The sequence below is a fragment of the Budorcas taxicolor genome, chromosome 10 (assembly GCF_023091745.1).
Source record: "Budorcas taxicolor isolate Tak-1 chromosome 10, Takin1.1, whole genome shotgun sequence".
Classification (NCBI taxonomy): Eukaryota; Metazoa; Chordata; class Mammalia; order Artiodactyla; family Bovidae; genus Budorcas; species Budorcas taxicolor.
The window spans coordinates 45,079,491-45,097,247 of NC_068919.1; the positions used below are offsets into that span (position 1 = coordinate 45,079,491).

Here is a 17,757-nt window from a genome sequence, read left to right on the forward strand (position 1 = left end):
TAATAATGTCTCGATGATTCCTAGACTGTTTTTTTTTAAAACTTTTTTTTAGAGCATTTAAGGTTCTAGAGCATTTAGAAAAATGGAGAGGAAGTACAGAGATTTCCCATATACTCTTTGCCCCCAGCAACATGCATAACCTCCCCCATTATCAGCATCACTCATCACAGTTTACCTAGATTTTTTAACCCCCAAATTTCTCAAAAACATCTCTTTTCTTCACTTTCATCATGACAAGTAATTGCTACTCTTGGGGAAAAAAAAATGAGTTTAAAGTGGTATTTTGGAGTCTACATTCATAGAGTAACATTTCTGTTGCTTGATCTCTTCAAATATGACTGATAAAACCTTTATAAAAGCCATGCTGTGACTGTCTCCACCTGAGAGGTCAATGCATGTCCTGCTCTAGCTACAGATGCGATGAACTTACAGTTGGAGGTTTACTGTCTCAGCCTTCAGTTCCAAGTACAGTGTGGCCAGGCTGAGGTTGGGCGAATCACGTGGGACCATTTTGCCCCAGGTTCCAGAAAAAGTAGGAAAAATGACAAGGGAGAAGTGCTCCAAAATATCCAGGTGTTTTCACAGCTGGTAAAAAAGCCCATTTGTTTCAGGATCTGCTGTGCATCTGGTTATGTTTCAGGCACTAAGTTAGACACTGGCATACAATGAGGAACAAGATGGACAGACTGCCCTGGTGGAGTGTGTAGTCTAGAGAGCTGAGGGAAAAGAGAAAGCTGGAGTGGCCACGAGGTGAGGGTCTGAGGCCTAATCGAGCTGGAGGCGGAGGTCCCTCCTTTTGGATCCCAGTCTCCTGTAAGTGAAAGGTTCCCAGGAGTTGCTATCCCCGATGGACAGCAGCTCGTCTCATCTCTCCCACTGCAGCTGCATATTGTCTATTACAACTCGGACCGGTACCCCAATGACAGCGTCGCCAAGGACAAGCCAGAAGGCCTCGCGGTCGTAGCTGTTCTCATAGAGGTAAGAGAAGTTGAGAAGGACTTTATGTGAGCTTTAAAGTCAGGAGGATGTCAGACTCAGCATTGGGTTCCACGCACACCTGTCCCATTTCAGCTGTGTCTTGACTCTAGAGCAGGGGGTATTCTCCCATAGGGTTCCTTCTCTCTTGGCCTAGAGGCAGCACTTTCTGTGGCTGGACAGCAGAAAGGGGCATGTCGTAGGTGATGCTGGACAACTCAGTCCTAATCCCCAGCCCTACTGTACAAACATGGAATTGCCTCGTTACACAGACCTGTGGGGGTAGGGGACTCATTCACTGCTGCCCCATCCAGATGCCTGAACCCCTGATACAGTTCCCAGTATCCAAGCTCCATCTTTCATCTGGGCTCTGGAATAAGTTATTTTCTGAATCCCAGAAAATGGGACTACCTCCTGATTCGCTTGCACTGTTTCCCCCAGTGAGACAGCGCAAATGTTGTTTCTCCACGTGCTTACTTGTCTGACTTGGCTGGCATTCACTCAAGCTCCCTTAAGTCCTGATTAGAGAACAAGTGATTTGTGGCCGTCAAGGTCACAGACGATCAGGAGCACAAGCTATAACTCTTGCCCTGGGATAATCAAACCTTAGTGCCTTGAGCTGGAAACAGGATGTCCTGAGATGTAAGAGGGCAGGACCATCACACGAACCCCCTAACGGCCTAGTGAAGCATCATGGCTGTCCTGGTCAAGTGTATCCTTCAGGGAGGATCCCAGCAGTGGTGATCATACACCCCCAGCAGAGCTCTTCCATTCACAACTGTCAGGCCATGCTCAGCCTACTGAATTCTGTCTCTGTTCAACTTGCCCCATCTCTGTTGCAGGTGGGCTCCTCCAATCCAGCATATGACAAGATCTTCGATCACCTTAAAGCTGTAAAGTACAAAGGTGAGGGGTCCTTATTACTTTACTCACCCTCTGCTGGAGAACAGCGTATTTGCTCTTGGGTGACCTGAAAAAGAGAATGCAGGCAGGGGAAAGGTACTGTCTGTGACCAGGTCCTGGAAACAGGTGGCTCAGAATGGGGCTAGTTCACATTCCTAGGCTGTCATAGGCTCAGATGTACCTCTGCCTTGGGGAGGAAGGTGACCTTGTACCCCAACATGTCTCTCCAGACCAAGAAGTGTTCATTCCGGGTTTCAGCATAGAACAGCTGCTGCCAGAGAGGCCTGAAGAGTACTACCGCTACAGGGGGTCCCTGACTACACCTCCCTGCTACCCCACTGTGCTCTGGACGGTGTTCCGGAACCCTGTGCAAATTTCCCAGGAGCAGGTAACTGTCGTGCTCTTCCTTGTCGTAGATCACGTGGTACCTCGGACCCTGTACTGCCTGTATCATAATCGACGATCTGACTACCTCACTCAGAGTTTCATTGATAGCTATTCAAAACCTCTCCACATACCACAGGGGCCTGGAAGTGCTTTGGAAATCACAGGCTGAGCTTCAAAAGCAGAGCTGTCAAGTGGGGAGAATGGCTCTATCTCCACAGTTCTTTAAATATGAATTGTTAAGCTGTGTTCCCTAACCTGTCCCCCCAGTGGAGAGTGTTCACCTCCCAGACAGGAAAGCGCATGGCTCACCTGGGGTGGAATAGACAGGATCAGGTTAGATGGTTTTAACAAACCCAGAGGGTGGGGAGTGCAGCGATAAGGAAGTGAGGGTCTCTGCCTTCAAGAAGCTCATGCGAGTGTGTGCCTGGTGAGTCACATCTGACTCTTTGTGACCTCATGGACTGTAGCCCAACCAGGCTCCTCTATCCACGGGATTCGCCAGACAAGAATACTGGAGTGGGTTGCCATTTCCTCCTCTAGGGGATCTCCCTGACACAGGGATCAAACCCATGTCGCTTATGTCTCCTTCATTGATAGGGAGGTTCTTCACCACTGGCCACCTGGGAAACTCTCAAGAAGCTTAGGCTAGTGCAAAACTGGGGAATGGAATCCATAGCAATCATCTCTAACCCTCTCATTTCTTAGGGGATGAAAGTGAGGGTTAGAGAATCAAGGCGACTTTGGGGTCACCAGCTGGTGAGTGACACAGCAAAGGCCCAAGGTGCAGCTGAGTTCCAAGTCACTGCTCGTGTCTCTGCTCCACAGCTCAAATTCGTCAGGAGGAAGCATCGTTGCCCAGGAGGCAGGTCTGCCTGCTGGCTCACAGCCCCACTGCCTTCATGAGCCCAGCACAGCTCTCATTGCTGCTCCTCCCTTTTTACTATGGACTACCTGAGTAAACTCAATAAATGACAGCAAACAGGCAGACAGGAATAAAGTCACGATGAATCAAGAGAGGAAATGACCGAGGAGGCAGTAATGTTTTAACCCAGAAACTGCCTTGGAAACAGTTATGTAATCTATGTGTGTGCATGAAAATACCATGAAACTAGTAGTCAGATGACCTGTGAGGTTCTTGCCTGCCTTTTTCTGTTCCTTTTGATGGGACCATCAGACTAAGCCCCAGGCCCCTCTAATTAGACTGGGCTCTGAATGAGGCTCAGGAGAGGAATGCAGTCTCTTTGGGAGGCGAGGGAGCCTTTTGACACCCCAGGTTTCGCTCCCTGCAGGGCAGATTTCACATGCCATCAGGAGCTGACACCTCCCGGGGTCAGAGCCCACACCCTCCCGGTGGCCCCGGGAAGTGGGAAGACACATGGGCCATTATTCAGACACCTGCAGGGCAGGGGCAGCTTTCAGCTCTCCCACCACCTTCTCAGGGGTCTCCCGCCAGGCCTCAGAGGTGAGATCTGGCTGTCCTTTCCCTTGAGGTCAGGCAAGGGGGCATCACTCTGCCTTCAGGAGGTGTTTCTGCTCTTTCCCTACAGCTGATGAAGTTGGAGACAGACCTGTACTGCACGCACATGGATGACCCGTCCCCCAGAGAGATGGTCAACAACTTTCGGCAGGTCCAGAAGTTTGACGAGAGGCTGGTGTATGTCTCCTTCCAACAAGGTAAGGAGATGTGGTGTGTGGGCAGTGTGTGCCACGATGTCTGGTCCGTATGAAGTCAGGTGCCCTGCCCTTGGGCATTGTCACTCATGCCCTTAGGAGGTGGGTTAAGAGCACTCTGGCTGCCATGGGAGCCAGGTGTGTGAGGAGCTACTGAGTGTGGGTTTACTGAGGTCTCCCGTCACTGACCTAGACTTCCTTGAGCCTTTGAAGAGAAGCACAAGCCAGGGACTCCAGGCACATGGGCCAGAATCCTCATTAAGTCCAGGCGTCTCCCACAGACGGAGGCGAGAGAGATACCCAAGTAGGACCCTTTGCGTGAGATCAAACACTGAACTTCTTACAGGCATTCTTGGCATCAAGGCCCATCTTTAGCTTTGCCAGGTGATTCATGGCACTAGCACCACCAAGGTCCAGAGTTTCTTTTAGAAAATGGACATAACCCATGTCTGAGCACAAGCAGCTCATGGTCTAATGTCGCAGGGCCCGTTAGACAAGAAAGCATCTTCAGGACCACCTTTTGGCTCATCTCCCTGAAGCTTGCACAGGCACCAAGAATCTATACTGAATGAGACATAATAGTTTGGTTTCTTCCTGAGCTGCAGAAGCTCAGTTCTTCCCTCTAAATCTGTAACCATAACTCCCCAGATGGACATTTAACATCTTGACTTGCTCTGTATCTGCATGAAGATGGCTGGAGGCCCCGGGAAGGGGGAAAGAGGCCCACGCTCTTCAAATCTCCAAGTTCACTTTCTCACTGTAGACTCTTGAGTGGTCAGGGGAGGGGTCGCTCCATGGAAGTTCCACTTTACAACATTCTCTTTTCCTGTTCTTCTAAATGAAGTGGGTAGTAGTCAAGGGTTACACGGAAATACTTCAATTCTTAAATAAAATAAAACTCTTCCTAGAGATAAGGGACTCTGCCAACATAGGTCAGGCAGAATTTTGCTTGTGATTCAAGGATAACAGTCAGTTCTGTTCTTTTGCACTAAGTCACTACAAGTCTCAGAGGATAGGGTGACAGGAACATCCTCCCCACCCCCACCTCCAGTTGGGAGACTCAGGTTCAAGGTCACACCTTGTTTCCTCCTGGCTGTATGATGTGGGAAAATAATGTCCCTTCTTTGGCTTTGGTTCCCTCAGCTATAAAGTGACAGGCTGGACTAGGTGAGCTAACATCCTTTCTGTGCTAACATGTTTTAAGTGGATACTAACAACTGCCCATCCTGACTTTACGTTGCAGGGACAGTGTGTGAGGGCAGTTACAGAGGATCAGAAGAAACCGTGCAGAAACCTGACATCCAAAAGTAACCCCCACGTATACAATGAACATGGGGATAATTAGCCATCTTCTTAGACCGGCTCAGGTCTAAGCTGGCGCCTGTAGAGCGGGAAGTGCGATCAGGCTGGTGGCAGAGCGCTTCAGTAGACCTTCCCAGGCAGGCTGGGGGAGCTTGAGGGGCCTTGAAGCAGACAGGCTCCAGCTTAGGACACTGGAGATCACAGCCCAAATGCAGCTTTGCACCACCTGTCCTGCATAGCTCACCTGGAGCTATTGCTCCCAGAAGCGGGGCTGGGCTCGCTCCTTGGAGAATCCATGGCTGTCCAAGGCAAACCTGTTCATTTGGAGGCTGATTATAGAAACTTGGTTAGAATTCTCCCCTCCCTCTCAAGTCCCAAAGACTGGGGCAGCTAATGGGGCTGTTTCCCCAAGAAGCAAGGCTGAGTCAGCCCCAAAGAATGAAGAACCAAACCTCATCCTCCCAGGGGCACCTGCCCTTCACAAGAGCCTTCTCACACCAGTGTGGAGCAGGTCAAAGACTGTAACGTGCTCTTCGGGTTGATGGGGTGAGCTTGTTTGTCAGCAGGAACCTTGAGTAATTTGGACGCAAATTGTCTGCACGCTCTTTCACTGGGACATGTCTATAATTAGGGGCTGGTTTAATTCAGGGTCTTCTCTGAAAGTTAACAGGAATTATGCAGTTGGACAATGAAAACTCAGGAGTTTTCTGTCAGGAGAAAAGTAATGTTAAGAAAATCCTTAAAGAAACAAAGTACATGGACTTTGAGAGGGGGGAATCTAGGGTTTAACCAAACTGGAACAACTGGGACTGAATCACTTAACTGGACCCTGCTTTTTCCTTAACCATGCTGGAAAAGGAACACAGAACTTGGTTTCTGTCCTTAAGAGGTAGAGAGTCTCTGACAGCCCTAGGGTAGGGTTTCTTAAGTCTTGGTATGTCAATATTGACTTTCAGAGCTGGATAATCTTGTTGTGGCGGCTCTCCTATGCACTGTAGGATGCTGGGCAGCATCCTTGACCTCTACCCATTAGATACCAGCAGCATGTCCACCTGTGACAGCCAAAATGTCTCTCGACATTGTCAAGTGTCTCTGGGGAGGAGGGGCACCACTGCCCCAGGCATTTGTACAATGACTTTCCCAGGCCCAAGACTTTTCCCCACTCAGATCACAGAATTCTAGGGTTTTATATCACATGCCCTGGTCTTCATTCTATTCTAACCCTGTTTCCCATCTTCCTTTAAACTTTGAGTATAACTGGGTAGGTCCAAGGCTAAGACATGTAGATAAGATAGAACGATTCACCTTCAAGGAAGCAAGCAAATCTCTCCAGCAGGGGTCCAGATGCCACTGAGCAGCAGCCTGAATCCCCTCCTCATTCTGCTCCGTCCCTTCTTGCTGTATTTTTCTCTCTCGTGTTTGTTGTTTCTTCCTGTCTTTGGTTAAAATGCTCACTTTTTTGGAGAGAAGGGAAAGTCGTGCCAGGGCATTGTTTTTCAGCTCTTAAAAAAAAGTGCCTCTTCCAGGTGGCACAAATGAAGTCTTGAGCTGAGGCCGGGCGACAAGACTCATGTCCTCAAGGTGGGGTCTTGGAGAGAACCCATCCTGAGAGCATCCAGATCTCACAGGAGTCAGATGCCCAGTGTGAGGAAGGAAGATGGCCGAGGCAGAGTTATACAGCCCAGGGGCCCAAGTCTTGGTTCTGAGAAACTTCCCAGCTTGAGGACATCAACACTGGGCCCACAGGGTAGTAAAGCCAGACCGATTAAACCCAAATACTGATGTTATCAGGCTCTGTTCTCAACGTGTCAGGGCAAGGGAAACTCGAAGGACAAGAGGGAGCCAGAAAGTTTCTATAATCATGTCTTTAGTGGGTTTGAGCTGAGCTAGTGCGTGTCCCATACCTCACAGTCCAGCTGAGGCGAACCTTAGACAAGACAGCCGGGCGGTCGAGAGGGTAGGGCTTTCATGCTCAGCCAAGCTGTAGAGTAGCATGGTTAGAATCTGCCTGATCCTCAGGGACCTGGGTAATTTCATAAACTGTTTTAAAGAGAGAGAGTGAAAAAAAATCTTACAAAGCTAAGATGGCTAATTATCTAATTTTTTGAGACCAGAATATATGCTTTGTGGTTATCAACCTTGTGTCTCTAAAGGTTCCTATTTATAAATAAACTCTATTAGATGAAAAACTATCAATTCTTCCCAGTAACCAAATGAAAGACCAGAAGAATTCCCACCTACGAATCCCCCTGCACACATACAGGGTCTGAACAGTCAGGAATAAGCATCGAATGTGCTGAGAAATGGAGTCCTAGTCACACCTCATGCAGTTCATCACGCCATGTGTTACTGAGTACGCCCCACATCAGCCCCACGTTTCTCTTCCACGGTGGAGAAGAGAACACCTCGCCAGGGATGTTCTCTTCACTTCCAACAAGCCTCTGACCCAGACAGGAAGAAAAGGGATCAGGCAGAAACCTGGGACCACCACTCATGGTCCAGCATCAGCTGAGCCTTCCAGGGTGTCTCCCTTGCCTCCCCCATACTGCCCTGTGGGGTCTTCTGCAACACGGCAGGTGCTTCACGTGTGCACATTACAGACTTTTTCACACACGGGTCCCTCAGTCTGGGATGCCCTGCACCTCTCCCACCTGGAAAACTCTGTCAGGACCCAACTCTAATCATATCCTGCCATCCTTCCCCATTCCCCTGAGGATGACCTACAGTTTCCTGCTTCTGTGTGGCCAGAACACAGTTATAGCCCTCTATACCTCTGTTACAGTTCTTGGCATAACACAGAGCAATGATCTATTATCATGTACAAAAAAAACCCTACATTATCCATAGACCACAAGCCCCTAGAGCAGGGACGATTGGCGTCTTACACGCTTTTTGTGCCTGGTGCTCATTGCAAGTTTGAAAGGATGGAGCCGACTCAGCTCCCTTCTCCTCCCTCGCCAGTGTCTTCTCCGCAGAACCATCTGAACAGAAGCCTGACTGGCTGTCAAGTTTTAGTTTTAGGAAGTCTTATTTTGCTTTGCTGTCAATTTGCCAACAGCATTGAAATCAATCTGCTTGTTGAGGAACACGTAAAGATCAAAGGTTGCTGTCAAGTGTCAGAGGCCTGGGAGGGAGTTGCTGACAGATGCTGTCTGGCCTTCTGTCCTCCTCTGACCTGACGGGGATGAGAAGTCCCAGTACTAGTCAATCCTGCGGCCCAGACAGCCTGACCCACCACAGGGGGCAGGGAGCACGAAGCACCTGGTGCTGCATTGTAACCCATGCCCGTTGTGCCAGGGTTTAGGCCCCTCAGAGCAACATGGCCCTCGCTTCTGGGCCGGCGTTCCTGCAATCTGGAAGGCAAAGCCCTCAGACCCTAACGTGGGTCATAGAAAGCCAGTTCCCTCGTGTAATCTGGTGGTCTCCTTTGGGCAGACTTATTTGTAGAAGTTATTTAATAGGTTCCATTGTGTTAAGAAAGAACTCCAGTAAAATATATCCTTTTAAGATGTTATGCTCTGTGGTTATAGAGGGCATCTTCTTTTACTTTTCTTAACAGAACATCCTCCAAAGAGAGGACCAGCATTTCAGTTGCTTGAGTCTATGACTTATATTAAGCACGATAATAAGGATTTACCAGCTGAAACTGGATTTTATATATTTAAACTCTCAAATCCCTGCTAAACCCAAATGCTCCCTGCCTCTTTCATAAGACTGGAGCCTGCTAAAGACATATGTAATGTGTACATATGTAATCACTATAGAATATGTCACCTACCACAACAGCCCATACTTTAATACTTTGAAAAGGACTGTATTCCTTTTTATTCAAAATTCTGTTTGAATAAGCAGAATTGCAAATACACCTAGAAATTGCTAGACTTGTTCCAGGAACTTTAAGCTGTATACAGGAGGTGTTTGTTCCTCCTGCTGGACTTTTCTGAGTGTGCACTTGAGGCTCCAGAAGACCTCACATGCAGTTGACCAGCCTCTCTCGGTCCAGCAAGATACCAGTGGAAGACGCAGCTCCTGAGCCAGCCAGAACAGGTAGTTGTACCCTGTGGCGAGCAGCACGTCGATCTCGGGGGTCTGAACCTTCCCCAGTGAGGCATGTGGCACTGGGGTTCTTCCATATCTGTGTGATTCCTTCTGTGTGTAGTACTGTCCCACCTCTGCTTGCCCTGACTCATACCAGAGCCCTGTCTGGAGAGCAGGCGGCTCTCCCATGTCTGTACCGTGTGCAACCCTTCTCCCAGCTCAGGAGCCCCTTTACTGCATTCTCATCCTGTGGCTCTCGTGGGCCATTGCCATCAACCAGTGTGTCTTGTTCTTCCTGTCCGTTCTTCTGTGGGAACTCCCTGTCTCATTCGCCATTCAGAAACCATTTCTTTGTTTAATCAATCTGCAAATGAGTCTCTGCCCCTCCCTGCACAATCTTTGATGCCCATTCTTGGGCATTACTGCAGGTTCGGCTTCTCTCACTGGGTGCTAGTTTTCCAGTCTCCCATCAGTTCTCCTGGCGCCTTTTGTGACTTCCCCTTGTGGCGGGCTACAGTCTACAGGGTTGCAAAGAATCAGACACGACTGAAGCGACTTGGCATGCATGCATGCTTGCCCTGCAGTTATCAGATGCTCTGACTTCTGCCTCTACTGGGACCTAAGCCTTATGCTGCATCCAGTTCCACAGAGGAGCCCGGCTCCCTGAGGCTTGGTGCTGTCTTATCTGCAGGGGAGAGCATCCAACATCACCGTCCTGTCCTGGGCTTCCTGGGCTTCCTGGCAGGCAGAATTCCTACCAGGTGCTGCCCTCGCCACCACTTCTCTTCCCAAGTGGCTTACAAGCTTCACTTGCTCAGTCAAACTGCTTTGTTTTTGCTGCATCAAACACTTGGCTGTGAAGCCTCTATCCCAGAATCTGGGGATTTCCTCATCTTCCACCTGCTTGGTCTTGTTTCACTGTTTCTGAGGAGAGGCAACTTAGGCCCTAACCAGTCGTCATCCAGAAGCAAAGAACACACCTTAGAGCCCTGGATTAAATTAAGCTATTGTTTATAGGGCCTAAAACAGCTAAGGACACTGCTCAGTGACGCAGGAAAATCAGACTGTCCTTCCAGAACAGCCACCCAGCTGGGTCACGTGCTCTTGAGAAAAGCCTCACGCCTGGAGCCTTGCTTCTGGAGGCTTTGCTCTGCTCCCTAAGACCACGGCCTGGGGGCGCCTCCTCCAGCCCTGGAGATGGGCTCTCAGCTGTCTGGGGACCTGCCTGGCTCTCAGGATCTTCAAGGTGACTGCAAAAGTGACAATTTTAGAAACATCCAGTTTGGACAGCTTAACCAAGTGATCAGGCATACTAGTAACCATCTTACATGGCAAGAACTAGTTTGGTACCACAAGCATCTGGAGCTTTAGGAACAAAGAACAAAAGTGCATTTCATCAGAAAGGATTGGGAAAAAAAAAAAAAAAAAACCCCACGACCAGTAGGGGTTCTTTTCGGTGGTGGTTGTTTTTAAGATCCCGGAGGCCTTGGTTACCTTTGCATGCGTGCTATGCGTGCTAAGTCGCTTCAGTCGTGTCCGACTCTGTGCGACCCTATGGACAGCAGCCCCCAGGCTCCTCTGTCCACAGGATTCTCTAGGCACGAATACTGGAGTGGGTTGCCATTTCTTTCTCCAAGAAGAGAAGACAGTGAAGGTCAAATATCCCCGATAAAATATCAGGCAGGGCTTGTGGCCCAGGGCTGGACACTATGCAAAAATGAGGTAACCAGATCTCAATAATGTTAAGAATTTGAGATGCCTGTACCACAATAAAGACAGAGCTTTTTACAGTGGACTCTCTTCTGAGCAGCACTCCTAGATATTTCTATTATCTGGTACACCTAAACTTCTGAATATTCTCCAACTGATGCTCTAAACACCTCCAAGGTTCTGTAGGTGCTCCAAAATCAAGGAAGGTCACATCATGCCTGGTAGTGTTTTGGTGTTAGCCTATATTATATAACAGTTATTTAAAAATTGGTAATCCATATTTAGGCTTAATGATGGCTCCAGTAATCTTATTAACTGGAATATCCCATTCTCCCAATAGGATCAGTGATCAGAGCTCATCATACAACCAAAACCAAAATGGGGGCAATAGAATCTAATCACCCATGATGAAACAGCCCACTGACCAACTCTCTGATGCAAGATCACCAGGATGTTTCAATGCAACCTCAGCATTTCATAGTTTCATGATGACCAGCTATCCAAACTCTTAGGTTTTAGTAGGATTCAAAATCCTTTAGGTTACCTTAGGTACCTTAGGTTACCTTTAGGTACCTTAAACAAAACAAAAACACCAAATTATAGTGTGCAGAGGCCACAGGCCATGTAGAGAACAGAGGTACTTTTAGGTACCTTAAACAAAACAAAACACCAAATTATAGTGTGCAGAAGCCACAGGCCATGTAGAGAACAGAGCATATGCTGTATAAACACTTGACGCCCTCCCCAGGGGGAGACTCATGTCCTGAGGGTCTCCCCAAGCCACAGACTGGTCCTTGTGTTCAGGGCAGGGATCAGGCCAGCGGAGCCATGTTCTTTGCCACCCAAGAGGCTGTGGGCTGCCAGTGGTGGCTGGCAAGAGCCAAGAGAACAGGCCACCCTGTTCTTTGTGGATGGCTCCTAACCATATCTGCTCCAGTCATCCTTGCAACAGCCTGGGGCCACCCAGGAAGCCAGACCAAGGGCTCCTAGAGCCCAGGCTTGGACCAATGAGGTTACACACTCAATATGAGATTGTGGAAGAAGATAGTAGGGAAAGAAGATGGGGCTGATAGCTCCAGGAGAATCAGCCAGACTTGACGGGGCCAGATGGCAGGAGAAGGGGTGAGCAAGACCTCACTCTCCAGTCTTAGGTCTGGTTCCTCGGGTGTCAGGTGCCCCAGGGGGAGGTGGTCCCTGGCCCTCTGCTGGCATCTCATACTTGGTCGGGTCTCTGCCACCTCAGGAGGCCCTGTGGGCACAGGCTCTCCGGAGTGTCTGGCTGGGTGGCTACCGTCTGTACAACTCCAGCCTCCAGTGTGAACTGGAATACCCACCCCCACACCAAGCACACATGTAAGCTAGAAGTTTCTACTGAGATCAGAAAACCAGTGGATAAGCAGGTCTGTGTAAGCAGACTTTCTGTAGATGGAGGGTATGACTGGGAGGAGGAGTAGTTCTGAGAGCCTGCAAGCAGCTGGGGTAACCTGGGGACTTCGTGACTGGGCTCCTCTGTATTACCCGTGAGAATGGATTCACCCATGGCCCTCCCTGGGGAGGTCCTTAGCAGGCTGACTATAAGCCTTCTCCTTAGATCGCTGGGCACAATTTCAGCCCCACTGAAGACCTCTAACTCACCCCATTCATCCCCAACAATAACTCATGGAAGAGGACACAGTCCTCTGTTTCCACATACCAGAGAAGGGAGGCTGGTATGGTGGATGGGTTTCTCCAGTTTGTCCAGTGGAACCAAAGTGAAAACAAAACCAAACCACAATAACACTGGATGGGGATGGATGTGGAAGTCTGGTAACAGGTTCTAACCAAGCTCTGCCAGCCCGAGCCAGCCAGCACCTAGAAAGTTATTTGCTGAGGACGAGAGGTGGGTGCCAGGGAAGCAGATAAGAACCTACCCAGATAGACTCTGATTCTTACCCTTGCTCACCTTTCAAGTTGGCCACATTGGATGAAAAGCTGAAGTCTTACCTGAGTACAGAGACTGCAGTGATAAAGGAGCATGGGGGGAGGGTTCATGGTGTGAGTTCCCTGGATGGGCAATTCCCTTCACCTGAGCCAAGAGGGAGCATCCCCAGAAGGGCTGCATTAGCCCCGTACCTCCAACCAACCAAAGGGAGTGCGTCAATCAACACACTGGTTAAATCTACCATGGTTTGCCTCGGTTAACTTCCAATATTTTCCTCTCCCCTCCGAAGTGCCAGACCTTCCCTGCACAGGACTGAGTCCGGGTACGTGGCCGGCCGGCCGTGCATGTTGCAGCTGGGTGATCGCTGTGATTCTCGGTGTGATCTGGGCCTCTGAGACTTCCAGCTCATCCTCTCTGCTTCTCTGTGCTGTCACTCTGACTGCTAGGCCCCTCCTCACTGTGTGTCTTACCCTCAAGCCACTCTCTGATTCAAAGATGAGCTGCCAATCAAATGCTCCTCTAATGAAAGACCTAATCACTTTGTAGCATGTGTACATTCAAAGAGCCTATCCAAGACCTTCTGTTGGCCAGGGTGGGAAAGCAGTGCCTAAAAACTAGGCCAAAGCCAATATATGAAGGTTGGGTGACCAGCCAGTTGACCTTGGCAATGGACCCTGGCTGTTTGGGACTGCTTAGGACTGTGCAATAGAACTTGAGGTCAAAGCTGATGAAGAGGCATCTCAATGGGCCTTGAATCCAGCAAGGCAAAATAGAGTAACTTTGTATTATGTAGCCCAGGGTTTCTCAAAGTGTGGTTCATGGACCGCTTATCCATACATCAGCATAAGCTAGAGGTGTTTGGTAAAAATGCAGATTCCTGGGCCAAATTCCAGACTGAATCAGACTCTGAAGCTTGGGCTCAAAAAGAGTATACATTTGAAACAAGTTCTTCAGATGATGCTGGTGCAAGTTTGAGAACCCCTGCTGGACAGTCACTACAATTTGCAAATGGCCCCTGTGAGTACTCCAGCCAGTCCTGCTCAGCCAGAGACCAGAACTTGAGAACAGAGGTGGGGAAGTGACATCTTTCTGTGGATGACCCTGCAGCTGTCACCTGACGGCACACACGGGGATGAGATGAAGGGAAGGAGGGGTTGTAACATGTGTGCATTACCCCTCCCCAGGCATTGTCCTCTCTGTGGCCCTGGCCTGTGGTCTTGGCATCTGTATTGTCCTGGTGGTATCCATTTGGCTTTTCAGAAGGAGAAAGAGGTGAGCTGGTTTGGGTTTGAAATGGGAGTGGGTGGCTCTGTGTCCATGAGAATTGATCTGTCTGGGAAGGCAGGGTGCATAATGAGGAGCTGTGCCACCTATAGCAGCTTATCCTTGGAGTGCCACCTCCAAAACACCACCGGTCGAGGCCTTGGCGTGAGAGGCTGATGCTGGCAGATCACGGTGCTCAGGGCTGGAGGTGTGTCTGCCAGCCTGGCTCCCACTGCTAAGACCTTAGACAAGCCTCTTGATTTTGGAGGGGCGGCCCCATGTGCCTAGACACAAGCACCAAGGCTGCTTCTTTCTAAGATCTTTTCATCCAGTTTTTCTTCTCTAAACCCAAAAAGAAAATTGAGGAGAATTTTGATTTCTCACTCACATTGATGCCCTTTGCTCATGTTCTTATTGCCTAAAATAACCTAACTTATTTTTCCTGGTATGAAAAAACATAAAAGGTTGTCAGAAACCCTATTGGAATCAGAGATCTGAAGCAGCATGGTAATGAGACCTTCATCAAAATGCAGGTCTAGTATCATCAGGTGTTGAAAGAGAACAGTTGAAAAATGAACAGTTTCCATTTTGGTTAGTGGCTATTGGGGGGCATTTCCTCCCAAGACCAGTGGAACTTGAAAAAGGTTTCCAAGAGAAGAGTTTGACTTGCCTCATTCCATAGCTGACTCATTCTTTCCTCTCTTTCCTCTTTGACTAACAAAATTCGTATGTTCTTGTTGCTTCAGTAGCAAAAAAGGTGCCAACAAAGGAGTCATCTACAAACCAGCCATCAAGCAGGAGATTGAGGCCCATGCCTGAGGCCCTGGCACACCCAGGCACATCCAAGGGAGGACTTGGCTTTGGACGCCAACTGCTGTGGCTCCCTGGACACTTGACATACCTGAGGGTTTTCTGGAGATCAACCCACAAACACCTTAGACCCTTGGGGGGACCCTACCATCCTTCTGTCATGCCACCACCCCCAGCGGGAGTGTGGATGGGAAGAACTCGCCAAGGAGGCAGGAACTCTAAGCTATCTGCTTCATGTGCATGGCCTTCCAGTGGTCTGGATTCTGGGGGCACAAACTGTACTACCTGCTGGGGCTGTTACTGGCTGGAAAATGCTTTCATCCAGGGGTTCATGCGAGTGTGGCTTCAAGGGTCTGGGAATCTGCTTCTTGTCCATGCCTGCAGACGAGAATGTGTGGTCTCTGCTGAAGCTTTGTTTTTGAGGCTCCATTTCTTTCCTCGGAGAAGGGCTTGTTCAATTTCCTTCTGCTATGACAAAACCTTTAGTCTGACCTTACAATTGAGGGTTGGGGGGGGGGGCAGGGAACAGGAAGGATCAAGGTGTCAGAGACAAAAAGAAAACAAGAAATATTATTTGCAGTATAGTAAGCTACTTTCCAAGTCTTGTCCTTCAGAGCAGATGCACTAACTAAACAGACCTTAGCGAGAGAGAAGACACATTAGATCTGCAAAAGTCTCACTTTGAAATCAGATTGGAGGGCTTTTCTTGGTGGTTCAGTGGTTAGGGTCCTCCTTGAAATGCAGGAGACATGGGTTTGAGCCCTGCTCAGGGAACTAGGATCCCACATGCCTCGGGCCAGCGAAGCCTTAATGCTGCAACTACTGAGTCTTCTTGCCACACAAGGAAAGATCCTGCATGATGCAATGAAGATCCCATGTGCTACAACTAGGACCTGACACAGCCAAATAAATTAAAAAATAAATATTTCAAAAAGAAGAAAAGAAATCATACTGGAATCAGAAGTTGCATGTCAAGCTGTGAAGTGTGAGGAGGACAGAATATTAAGCCCAACACAACCTCCTGTCAGGGGCATAATTCTGTTTTGTACTCTACAGATTTTATAAATAATTAGGCTGTTCCTTGAAAATGTGTTATTGCCTCTCTCTCCTAGAGGAGACGCGAATTCTAAGATGACCTCAGCTGCTTTTGTATACAGAGGAAATGGACAGAAGCAGAACGGTCGAAGATCTTTGTCTCTTTTGCCCAAATTTCATTTCTGCTGCCTTTGTGGTGAGCCTCCAGTCAACCTTGAATTGGGACCTACCTACTTCTCTGACTTGAAGGATGTCAAGTCATGGCTGAATTACAATATATTGTCAAACTATGAAAACGGGAAGTTACTTGTGCAGGGGCTGGCATCATGGTATTCATGGACCAGAAATAATGGAATGTTAACAAAGATCCTTCATGGTCTTCCCTGCCAAGTGACACAGACAGTTTCTGAGACAACTTAACTCCTTCATTCTCTTCCTGTCGACCTAAGAGCCCTGTGGATATCAGTCTGTTCCATGACTGAGAAGGAGACCCCCACCACCCTCTCCTGGCTGGAACCTTGCAGTTCAGAGAACCTCTGGTTCTCACTCTCATTGTGACAGCATGGGGTATTCTGTTTAGTGCGTCTCAAGTGAGGTTTCGGAAGTGAGGTTAAAAGCATTACTGTTAGCAAAGCAACAGGAGTTTGCAGCTCCCTGCCTAGGTGACAGGTTTCTTCAGCATGTCTTTTCCCCTCTCCCTCTGGAAATCTCTCTCGTCTACTGTCAGAACTTGGAGTAGTGATGCTAGGCAGAGTTACGGGGCACTCGATGGGGACTCAGACATTTGCTGTCTGCGTGAGATGCCTGACTGCCCTGGAGCCTGGCATGGCATCCGGCCTTGCCATTAGCATGCCGGCCTGATGCTGATCGAATGACAGCAGGGACGACCCTCAGGACCTAGCAATGGGAATTAGTGATGCTTTCTTGGCCTCAGCCCATAACCACCAATCAGAAGCTGACACAAACCACTCCAGAGCTGTGGGGCTGTATTTCAAAGAGCTTTCTACAGCTTTTTTTGGACACATTCTGTGAGAGAACAGAGAAGTCACTGTACCTAGCACAATGACTGTTGATAAAAACGGAGAGTTCCGGGGGTGGTGGAAACAGCCACACGTCTCCTGCTTCTCCCTGCTCAGCACAGCCCAGGCTCTGGGACCTCTTGGCTCAGATAAAACAAAGCCAGGGAGAGGGTGCCAAGAATCAACACTGTCGCTCTCCTTGCTAATCCGCGTGGGACTCCTGAGGACCCAGCCCTGCAATCGGGAAACCTTCCCTCAGGTTCTCACTCCCTCCCTGACGCCAGCTGCCTCTACAGGAGAGTGCTGCGGCCGTGCTGATGATACTCTGCCTCCCACTCACCCTGGGAGGGCCCGGTGCTGTGCTGGGCACACGGCAGGTGGAGGTGAAAAAACCAGGCCCCGGCTGGGGCCTCTCTGTAGTGGGAGATCTTCAGTCCCTCTGCTCTGTTTCGTTAGTGTCAAATGATGACGACAGTAAAAACCTGTACCTGTTTCCTTAACAGACATTCTAGGGTTTTGCTGCATTGACTATTGATCCCATTGTCGATTCCACCTTAAAGTCTCCTCCCCTTCACTCAGCTCCCTGAAGGCCTCCTACTGGCCCTTGGAAACCCCAGGGATGGGCACCACCTTCTGTCCCTGTGGACCACTGGCCACCATGATGATGGTCCATTTAGGACTTCTGTAAGAATGACTTTATTGTAAGAATGACTGTGATGAAGA

General features: G+C 49.1%; 1 protein-coding gene across 1 annotated transcript in view; it reads left to right on the forward strand.

Moving 5' to 3' along the window:
* The window catches only part of CA12 (carbonic anhydrase 12), a 61,843-nt gene extending 46,854 nt beyond the window's left edge, over positions 1-14,989 (forward strand). The window contains exons 5-11 of the mRNA XM_052647111.1: positions 883-978; positions 1,818-1,881; positions 2,109-2,266; positions 3,813-3,939; positions 13,197-13,229; positions 14,092-14,179; positions 14,917-14,989. Of these exons, the coding sequence (XP_052503071.1) occupies positions 883-978; positions 1,818-1,881; positions 2,109-2,266; positions 3,813-3,939; positions 13,197-13,229; positions 14,092-14,179; positions 14,917-14,989 (639 nt within the window). The remainder of the gene's footprint in view (positions 1-882; positions 979-1,817; positions 1,882-2,108; positions 2,267-3,812; positions 3,940-13,196; positions 13,230-14,091; positions 14,180-14,916) is intronic.
* The last annotated feature ends 2,768 nt before the right edge of the window (positions 14,990-17,757 follow it).